At 55.4% G+C, this 10,142-nt stretch overlaps 4 protein-coding genes across 4 annotated transcripts in view; 1 reads left to right on the top strand and 3 right to left on the bottom strand.

Annotated features, from left to right (window-relative positions):
* Positions 1-2,650, bottom strand: part of PTSG_09135 (estradiol 17-beta-dehydrogenase 12) — a gene marked incomplete at its 3' end in the record, with an annotated part of 3,176 nt that extends 526 nt beyond the window's left edge. Inside the window, exons 1-9 of the mRNA XM_004989332.1 lie at positions 2,493-2,650; positions 2,252-2,342; positions 2,075-2,121; positions 1,777-1,852; positions 1,438-1,557; positions 1,150-1,208; positions 810-889; positions 417-498; positions 170-235 (exon numbers count right to left, since the gene is read on the bottom strand). Coding sequence (XP_004989389.1) covers positions 170-235; positions 417-498; positions 810-889; positions 1,150-1,208; positions 1,438-1,557; positions 1,777-1,852; positions 2,075-2,121; positions 2,252-2,342; positions 2,493-2,546 — 675 coding nt within the window. The 5' untranslated portion in view covers positions 2,547-2,650. The remainder of the gene's footprint in view (positions 1-169; positions 236-416; positions 499-809; positions 890-1,149; positions 1,209-1,437; positions 1,558-1,776; positions 1,853-2,074; positions 2,122-2,251; positions 2,343-2,492) is intronic.
* Positions 2,651-2,806: 156 nt separating this feature from the next.
* Positions 2,807-5,629, top strand: PTSG_09134 (uncharacterized protein). Its single transcript, XM_004989331.1, has 9 exons — positions 2,807-2,945; positions 3,106-3,200; positions 3,318-3,365; positions 3,563-3,633; positions 3,758-3,794; positions 3,928-3,993; positions 4,221-4,346; positions 4,551-4,621; positions 5,034-5,629. Exons 1-9 carry the CDS (start codon positions 2,861-2,863, stop codon positions 5,278-5,280), a joined length of 846 nt encoding a protein of 281 aa, XP_004989388.1. The 5' UTR covers positions 2,807-2,860; the 3' UTR covers positions 5,281-5,629.
* A 169-nt stretch (positions 5,630-5,798) lies between these two features.
* On the bottom strand, positions 5,799-7,254 carry PTSG_09133 (uncharacterized protein; the record flags this gene model as incomplete). Its single annotated transcript, XM_004989330.1, has 2 exons — positions 6,133-7,254; positions 5,799-6,024 (listed from the first exon to the last, which is right to left on the bottom strand). The coding sequence occupies exons 1-2, from the start codon at positions 7,146-7,148 to the stop codon at positions 5,799-5,801; spliced, it is 1,242 nt and encodes a 413-aa protein (XP_004989387.1). The 5' UTR covers positions 7,149-7,254.
* Positions 7,255-8,318: 1,064 nt separating this feature from the next.
* On the bottom strand, positions 8,319-10,012 carry PTSG_09132 (uncharacterized protein). The gene has a single exon (XM_004989329.1). The coding sequence runs from the start codon at positions 9,694-9,696 to the stop codon at positions 8,431-8,433; it is 1,266 nt and encodes a 421-aa protein (XP_004989386.1). The 5' UTR covers positions 9,697-10,012; the 3' UTR covers positions 8,319-8,430.
* Between the last annotated feature and the right edge of the window lie 130 nt (positions 10,013-10,142).

Raw genomic sequence — 10,142 nt, 5'->3', positions numbered from 1 at the left:
ACACACACACACACACACACACACACACACACACACACACACACACACACACACACACACACACAGACACATACACACACACAGACACACATACACACACACACACATGTTCAACCATCCCAGCACAACACCCCCCCCCCCCCAAACGATCATGACATGATGTCGTCACCTGCACGAAGACGCCGTCCTTCTCAACCTCAACAGCAAGACCGCGGCTGAAGAAGTCGACGTACGCCTGCAATGTAGACGCACACGAGCACATGTACACGCACACATGTACACACACGAGCACATGTACATGTACATAGATTGGAAGGTGACTTGGTGACGGGAAAGAGCCACAACTGAACGGAAGGTAAGCCCTTTAGCACCTCCAACACACACACACACACACACACACACACACACACACACACCTTGGTTGCAGAGTAGGCTGTGAGGAGGGCGGTGGGGAGAGTGCCGCTGCCAGAGCTGACGTTGACGATGGCACCGCGCTTGCTGCAGTGTCACACACAAGCACACACATGGGAAGAAGGTGGTGGAGCACGTGACACACGCATGTGAGCATATACCGCCATCAGGAAGCGATGCCGGCACCTTGTAACTTGCGACAACAACAACAACACGGCACAACATACACACACACACAACAACACGACACAGCATACACACACAACACCACGACACAGCAAACACACACATCACCACAACAACAACACGAACATCACCAGAACAACACCACTACGCAACATACACACATCACCACAACAACAACACGAACATCACCACAACAACACCACGGTGCGCACCGCTGCTGCATGCCGGGGAGGACGATGCGGGTCATCTGGTTGATGGAGACGATGTTGAGGCGCACGAGCGCATCGATGCGCTGATGTTCGTAATGGCAGTGGCGATGGTGATGGTAGTGGCGTAATGTCGCATAAGTCGTTGTGTCGTTGCATGATACCAAAGAGCGCCCGCAACGCACACACACACACACACACACACACACACACACACACACACACACACACACACACACACACACACACACACACACACACACACACACACACACACACACACACAACAGGCACGCACACACACCCCCCTGTCATCATCACCACCCACCCTCATCCCTCTACTGACCTCCTGGTCAAGGGCGGCGAAGAACTCTGGGTGCTCGTAGGAGATGCCGACGTTGTTCACTGCACACAGACCACGGCACATGCACGCACAGAGGTGAGCAAGGACACGATGCAGATGTCACACAGCACTTTGCACTCAACAGTCCAATCGTCACCAGCAAAACTCCACTCACAAAACACACACACACACACCCACACACACACATCCTCAAACAACCCCTTCCATCCCGGCGCCCCTTCCCTTCCCTTCCCTTCTCCCCCCCCCCCACACACACACAGACGCACTCACCGAGAACGCCAATGTCGAGGCCCTCGAGCTGCTTGGCAATCCGCGGGTACACCTCGGTTGGCTCACCAGACATGTCCTCGACAATAACCTTCACCTCAATGTCGCGCTTGTCCGCTGCAACTGTACGTGCGCATGTGTCGATGATGATGATGATGATGATGATGATGCGTGAGGTCGGTGCATGCACGACAGCGAACACCACCACCACCAACAACACACACACACACACACACACACACACACACACACACACACACACACACACACACACACACACATACATACACACACGCACACACGCGTAACACCCGTCCCCCCACACACCACCACCACACTCACGGATCTCCTTCTTGACATCGGCGAGCTTGCTGGCGGTGCGGCTGATGAGCACAATGTTCATGCCCTTGGCCGCCAACTACGTGGAGGGGGGAAGAGAAAGAAGAAGGATGTGTGTATGTGTGTGTGCGAGCAGGTGTCAGGATATCGTGTTCAAGCAAGTATTGGTCACCTAGCACGCACAAGACACACACGACACACACACACACACACACACACACACACACACACACACACACACACACACACACACACACACACACACACACACACACACACACACACACACACACACACAGACCTGCTTGGCGTACTCAAGGCCAATGCCATCCGTAGCGCCAGTGACCACTGTAACCCAGTTCGAAACAAGTCATAGTCAGGCACATGAGATAATCGATCGCAAAGTCGTCTCACTGTTGCCTCCTTCGTTTCACCCGTGTCCCCTCCCCCCTCTTCTTGCCCTTCATTCACAACGCACCTGCCCAAGCGCCATACTTCTTGGGATCCTCAGCGGGCCGCAGGTATGCAGCATACACCGCCTTCAGCACGCGAACAGCGAGGCTGAGAAGCTGCAGGTCATGTTGCGTGATGTGTGTGTGTGTGTGTGTGTGTGAAGAAGTAGCGATCACATGACACATGACACATGAAGCCAGCGCAAATCAATCCCATTACTCACAATCAGTCCCGCAAACCACACCGTCCCCAAACGGCAAACTTACGAAGAAAGCGCCCACGGCATAGCAGACGGCACACGCGCCTCCACACAGCGACATGACGATGATGATCAGCAGGAGGAGGAGGAGGAGAAGAGGAAAGCAACTGAAACTGAAGGGAGGACGTGTGCCAAGTCCAGTGCAACAACGTGCGTGCCTTGCTTTGTGGAATTTTAATGGTTATCTTCAGCAAATCATCCGCTTTCGCTTTGTTTGGGCGACGCGCCGCCATTTTCGAATTTCCGTTGATGGACAAACAACGCGCACACACACACACACACACACACACACACACACACACACACACACACACACACACACACACACACACACACACACACACACACACACACACACACACACACACACACAAGATGGGCGTGACGTTTGCAGAGGGCATGTCGCACGACGAAAAGGCCGACATGCTCAAGGACTACCTCGCGCAGTTCGACATTGAAGGTGTGTGTGTCTTGGTGAAGGACTGTGTGCAGCCTTGCGGCCCCTCTTGCGTGCTTCCACCTGGCCGCACCACCATATCCATTCACACACACACACACACACACACACACACACACACACACACACACACACACACACACACACACACACACACACACAGTGTCTCGCCGTGCGGAGCGCATGAAGTCGAAGGTGCGCTTCCTCAAGGCGAGCATCACGCGCCAGTTTACCGTGGAGCTGATGAAGATCCCAAAGGTGAGGTGGCTATCGTTCGTGTCGTGTGCGTGTGTGTGATCTCCCCATTGCGATATGCAGCTGCCATCTTCTCACACAATTGTCTCACACACTTGTCACGGGTCACCTGATTTGCAGGCCGTCAAGGCGCTGACAATTTCAGAGTTCAAGGCGGCACTCGAGTCGGTGAGCGTGAAGAATGGGGACGCTGTGTAACTGGGAACATTTTCTTCCTGCTTGTCGTCGACTGGTGTTACACGCGCACTGACTCACACGCATGAACATGCGCTTATTCACCCGCATACACACACGCACGCTCACTCACGCGCTCGCACGTGCACGCACGCACACGCTCTCCTCCATCCTCCCCCACTTTTTGTCAGGCATCCTCTGAGGATGAAGAGAATGAGCCCGGCACCGTGCGGAGAAAGAGCACACGCGCCGTGCGACGATCGTAAGCTGATGCAGCAGCTGAAGATGTGTTGTATGATTCCTTGCGTGCTCAGATTTGCATGTGTGTGTGTGTTTCAGTGTCTTGTCACTCATGCTGCCGACAATCCGCACTACCATTCCTGCAGGACGCGCCAAAGCAGCATGCGTGCAACAACGGGCATCGTGAGTTTGCATCATGTGTGTGCGTGTGATTGTGTTTGGGGGGGGGAGGGGTGCGAGTGGGTGTTTCTTCGACAATACTCCGCCATGGTGGTTGTATCTCACCCAACGTCACCGCATTGTACTCTCCGTGTAGATGTCGACAGCAAAGCGCACGCGACCCACCAACCGCGTGTCCTTCAAACCAAACACATCATTCAAGGTGTGGTTTGGAGTGTGGGGCGATGTTCGGCACTGTTTCTTATGCAACCGGTGCAGGGCGCGCAAAACCGCTCACTGTTGCGGCCTCACAACACGCACACACACACACACACACACACACACACACACACACACAAACATACATACATACACACATGCACGCAACACACGCAACACGCCACTCACACCACACACACCACTCACACGCAACCCCCCCCCCTCCAATAGGCGCGCCCGAGCCGCCGCGTGACGCGCGCCAGCACAGCAGCGACAGAACAGAAACAGCAGCAGCAGCAGCACGAGCAACACGTGTTTGAGACACCGGCGGCAGTGAAGAACGGCGGCGTGCTGAAGGTGAGTGAGGGAACAAAAGGAAGTAAAGGGGAGAGAGAGAACGGGGACTGATGAGCGTGGTGGTGTGGTGCTGAACTTGACACGTTGTTCGTGCAAGTACACACACACATACATACACACACACACACACACACACACACACACACACACACGCTCACCGACTTCAACACTTACCCGTACACGTACGTGATCCTGCACACACAGTACGAGGAGCTTGGGTTTGATCCACGACTGCCAAAGACGCCGTATGTGCGCCAGGCCCGGAACGGCGAGAGGTGAGCACATGTGCTGCGGTGATGATGGTGGCGGTGTTGATTACAATGCGTGTGGTGTTGACACTCCATGGGGCTGGAAGAGAATGAAGGACCGCACACACACACACTGTCTCTCTCTCTCTCATTCACTCACTCACTCACTCACACACACTCACGCGCTTCAACGCGCACACACACACACACACACACTTACTCACGCACTTCAACACACACACACACACACTTACACACTTACTCACTCCCGACACATACACACACACTTACTCACTCCCGACACACACACACACACACACACACTCTCTCTCTCTCTGTCACACACACACACACACACACACACACACACACACACACACACACACAAACACCCTCCGCACCTCATTCCCCCTCCTCCCCCCCCCCCCAACAACAACAGCCTGCTGTCCATCAACGGGTCGCCCGTCTCCATCGACACGTCGTGCTCGCGCATCCGCAAGGGGGGACGCGACACGATCATCACGCTGCCGCTCAAGGGCGGCAAGGCCGTGGAGATCAACAGCGAGAACCCAGACACGCTGGCAGACATGCTGCAAGGGAAGGACAGGGACGAGGCTGTGGGCGAGCTGCAGCGCTTGCAGGCACAGCTCTCAGCCATGATCCAGACGTTCCAGCAGCAGGTGTAGGTTGTACGTCGTGGCGGCGGTCAAAGGGAAAACCGGACTTGCAGAGCGAAGGAGATGCACGTCGTGGGCTTTTATGGGGTTTTGTGTTTGTTGGAATGGGTGTAATGTTCTTCGACATGGTTTCTTATGATGCTGGCCTGGTGTTAGGCCGACTTGGCGAGTTATCTGCTGGCTGTGATGTCCTCTCCTTGGATTTGTTTCTGCCTTTGTCGTGAGTCGTGCTTTGTCCATCCCTCTCTTCCTCATCTTCGTTTATCTTCCTGTATCTTCCTTTATCTTCCTTCATTTTACGTTTCAATGGTCGTTGAGAACAGAAAGCGTGTTGCAAGCAAAACAACTGAATGCGTGACGGAATGACATGCTCGTGACAGAAGGGTGAAAGCAGGTGAAGAACAGGAGGAGCAGACAGGAAGAACACGGCGGCAGTTGCAGGCGTGACAGGTTCAAGCAACCTCCGAAACAGAAAACAACACATTGTGGAACACGCGCGACTCCATGTAACATTCCTGCAACCCTGCTCAGACAACTTGAACATCCACCTCCCTGTATTCCCGGCATTCCGGGTCAACCTGATCAATGGTCTCTTCCCGTTGCTCGTCCTCGTCGTCGCCTCGCTTGTAATCGAAGACGACAGTGTCCTCGTCTTGTTCGTCGCTCGTCGGTGCTTCGGTCACGACGGAATCGGCGCGAAGTTCGAGTGCTGTGATGGTTGCTCCGATTCGAACCGTTGAGACGTTCACACCCCTGAGCACACATGGCATGAAAACAACACCACCTCCAAAGGGCGCAGAGACCACAAAACAAGCACACGCTAGCATAGCGGACGGGTGTGCGCGCAAGCACTCAAAACACCATGAATCGCTGTTACAAGGTGGTCGAACGATCAGCTGTCGACGGCCAAGTAGCGCTGCAGTGAGATCTCTGATGTGGGGTGCATCGTGCTCGTTCGCCTTATCGAGATACTGCAATGGGTCAATGACCTCACGCTTCGATCTGGTAGGGAGTTGCTGCTGATGCACAAACCCATCTTGCACAATAAATGGCAGCTGCCCGTTTGGAATGTACACGTACGCAGCAATGCGCTCCACCAGACACCATGGTCTGCTGCCGTAGTCATCAGGGCCAGCCCCTTCGAAGCATGTCACCAGATGGCAACAAGCTGTGTACACGCTGAGCGAATCTATGTATGGTGCACGCGCTTTCATGAGTTGTGGCATGTTCTCCTCTGTTTCGGGAATGTCATCGCCCTGGTTGATACATGCCCAGTCAATCCACAAGAAAATGAGTGGGTGCTGGCTCTTGGGCACCCCAGTCACATCATCGCGTTGAATCTTCCACTCGAGCCATTTCGTAAACTCAAAGAGCGCCTTTGCCTTGGAGTTGTCCTCGTCATCGGGCCTGTGATTGTCTGGGTCAAGCCAGCGATGGCTCACCATGACAATGACGGGACGGCACTTGTTCACAATTGAGGTACACACGGCCTGTTCCGCGTCGACGGTGAGGCCCTCGTGGCTCCGTGGGATGCGGCACGCGCCGTTCCGTGCCTTGAGCCATGCAGCAGGCAGCACGCGCATGGGCGGGAGGCCCGATTGCTTCACAATCCGCAATCGCTGAAGCGTGGGGTTAGCGCCAATCTGCCGGCACTTTGCTTGAAACTTCCAGTTCTTGAGCACGCTGCTGACCCTCTCTTTCAAAGCTTGGGCGCCACCAGACAACCCGCAGTACTGTGGTGGCCCACGCGTTGTCCACAGGTCGGCAAGTGCGACTGTTTCAGGCAGAAGAGCTCTCCTTGCGCGCCCAAAGTCCTCGACGGCGCCATCCTTGTCCGAGTGCAGAGGAAGCAGCGGCTGTTGCAGCGTTGAACTCATGGCGAAGCGAAAGGTAGGTCTGGGTGGTGGCTCTCTCTGGAGGGCTGCAGTAAGATGGCTGGTGAGCTTGAGCCAGCGGGTGATGTCGTGTCGTCGTGTGAGGGGGATGGAAAGGCGAAATGAATGCCTTGGTTGGAGCAAACCAACACAAGCAAAACACCAGCCAGATGCAAACAACAACAACACAAACAAAGAGCAAGGAGCAAGGACGCGCAACTTTGCAGCACAACAAAATTCTGGGGGGTGACACTAACCCGCGAAAATTTCAAATGACCCGACCACGGGCAGTCAGATTGGTCGTGGTCAGGGATCTTTCACAACTTTCCACCTTTCACTACACTATGTGGTGTTTCTGTATGGAGCCCGTGGAATCTCACTGCACGATATGGTGTGTTCAAATCCCTCTCCCATCAATCCCGAAATTCTCCCACCACCCAACTCAAGCCAGCGCTTGACCTGACCCACAACACGCAAATTGGTCATGGTCAAGGTTCAAAATTTTCGCGGGTCAGTGTCGCCCCCCAGAAAATTCACGCCAAATCCACCCTTCCCAACCAAATGGGCAATTTTGCCCACCCAGCGGTGGCAAGATTGTCCAGCAGGCCTGCACGTCGCCACCACATTATGCGTGCGTGGAATCAAACTAAACAACAATAAAAGTGCAAAAGTGCAAAATGTAGTCTTGCTTGCAGAGCGACAAGTCACTGGTCGCATCTGCTGAGACAACTGAAGAACCGAGACAAGGAAAGACGCACGCAGGCAGGCAAGCAAGCAAGCGAGCGAGCAAGCAGACAAGCAAGCAAGCAAGCAGACAAGAGGGCAAGCAAGCAAGCAGGCAAGTAAGCAAGCAGGCAATAATACCTTATACCTGAAAGCCCCCCCCCCCATCCCCCAGCGCGTTGTGTGTGCTCGTGTCTCATAGCCTCTGACACACACACCACACACACACAACCCACTTAAAAATACTGTGTATCTCAGCACAAAGGCAAACTAAAGCAAGCAAAGAACAAATTGTACAAACAATACAGACACACGAGACAATAATGTGCAACACAATAATCGTCACCTCAAACAAAAGACAGCGCACGCGTGCATGTCCTACGTCGTCTCCCTTCCCCCTCCCCCCGTACCCACCGACCACCAGCGCATGCTCTCCCTCCAATCCTCCTTCCCCCCCCCCCCTTCCACGCACGCACCCATCCCTACGCACCCAAATCTCCTCTGGCCTTCCTCACCTTTCCCATTCACAACTCAGCCACCCCTTAACCCCCCCCCCCCCTCTTCATGCGTCCGCCTCGCCGGTGTGGTGGTGCCTGCTGCCGAATCTGCTGCCGGCCAGGTTGATCACCACCAGGTCATCCTCGTCGCCGTCGTCGCCCATCGGCTCCTGCATCATCACCGTGTCTGCGCGAAGCTCAAGCACGGGGAACGCGTTTCCCGCCTGAAGCGACTGGAACCGCGCGCAGGGGCTGCAGCAGCTCTGGCACACGTTGGCGACACCCACGTCACAAATCCCGCCGAGACACAGGGTCATGCACAGCGCCCAGGCAAGCGGTGTCGGGTGCGCGCGAAGGCACTCCGCGCATAAGTTGTCGCTGTTTGTCTCTGGTCGCGTGACAATGGTGGCGGACCTCATGAGCGCCTGTGTGAGGTGCTGGATGTACGGCGCATCGTGCGCGCTTGCATTGTCGAGGTGCTCCAGTGGGTCGATGAGGCTGCGCCTGCCTTTGGCCGGAATCTGCTGCTGATGCACAAACCCGGTCTGCACGATAAAGGGCATTTGCCCGTTCGGGATGTACACGTAGGCGGCAATGCGCTGCACCAGGCACCATGGGTCGCTGTCGTGGTCGTCTGTGTCCACGCCCTCGATGCACGCCGTCAGGTGGCAGCACGCCGTGTACACGCTGAGCGACTCAATGTACGGCGCACGTGCTTCCATGAGCTGCGGCATGCTCTCCTCTGTCTCGGGGATGTCGGGTCCTTGATCGATACAGGGCCAGTCGATCCACAAGAAGATGAGCGGGTGCTTGCTCTTGGGCACGCCCGTGACGCCTTTGATGCGGATTCGCCACTCGAGCCATTTCGTAAACTCAAAGAGCGCCTTTGCGTTGGAGTTGTCCTCGTCATCAGGCTTGTCGCTGTGCGGACCAAAATGGTGGTGGCTCACCATGACAATGACGGGGCGACACTTGCTGATGCTGGCGATGCACACGGCCTGTTCCGCGTCGACGGTGAGGCCCTCGTGGCTCCGTGGGATGCGGCACGCGCCGTTCCGTGCCTTGAGCCATGCAGCAGGCAGCACGCGCATGGGCGGGAGGCCCGATTGCCTGACGATGCGTAATCGGTGGGTGGTGGCGCCGACGCCAATCTGCCTGCACTTTTTCCGAAACGTACTGTTGGCGAGAACATCCCGGGCCTCCTGCTTCAGTGCTGCCGCGCTTCCAGGGTACCCGCGGTACAGCGGCGGTCCGCGGATGGTCCAGAGCTCGCTCAGCACCTCCTCCGCGCCGCCATCATCCTCGATCATCGGCAGCAGCAACTGGTCCATGGTGGTTGTGTGTGTGTGTGTGTGTGTGTGTGTGTGTGTGTGTGTGTGAGGAGTGTTGTCTGTGTGTGAGGAGTGCGTGTCTGTTTTGTTGTTGTTGCAGTGGGGGTGTTGGGTGTTTTGGTTGGTGGTGTCTTTTGTCACAGCAGAAGCTCTGAAGCTTGAAGGTGCGTGTACGGTGTTTGTGTTTTGTGGTTGTTGTCTGTCTGTGTCTCTGTCTCTGTCGTGTCGTCTCGTGCCGTGTCGGGTAAGTGGACTGGAAGCGCTGAAGCAGTCGTTCAAAACGATCGGAGATGAGCTGGAAGGAGGAACAACAAGCAAAATACAGGAGAAAGAAGAAGCACAGACAGCCACAACAAGCACAAAGGCGCAGTGGCGCAATGACAACACGACCTGCTGCAAACAGCACAAAAAGCAGCACAGCCGCGTTGATGTGAGACATGAAGCGA

The sequence above is a fragment of the Salpingoeca rosetta genome (genome assembly GCF_000188695.1).
Source record: "Salpingoeca rosetta unplaced genomic scaffold supercont1.29, whole genome shotgun sequence".
In the NCBI taxonomy this organism is placed as follows: Eukaryota; class Choanoflagellata; order Craspedida; family Salpingoecidae; genus Salpingoeca; species Salpingoeca rosetta.
The sequence above is the reverse complement of the archived record's forward strand: the minus strand, read 5'-3'. Positions and strand labels throughout refer to the sequence as shown.

Excerpts from the sequence above, each read along its gene's own strand:
- PTSG_09134 (XM_004989331.1), top strand. The coding sequence starts at position 2,861 with ATGGGCGTGACGTTTGCAGAGGGCATGTCGCACGACGAAAAGGCCGAC. Across the intron at positions 3,366-3,562 it reads TCAAGGCGGCACTCGAGTCG|GCATCCTCTGAGGATGAAGA; the intron begins GTGAGCGTGAAG and ends ACTTTTTGTCAG. Across the intron at positions 3,795-3,927 it reads TGCGTGCAACAACGGGCATC|ATGTCGACAGCAAAGCGCAC; the intron begins GTGAGTTTGCAT and ends CTCTCCGTGTAG.
- PTSG_09132 (XM_004989329.1), bottom strand. The coding sequence starts at position 9,696 with ATGGACCAGTTGCTGCTGCCGATGATCGAGGATGATGGCGGCGCGGAG.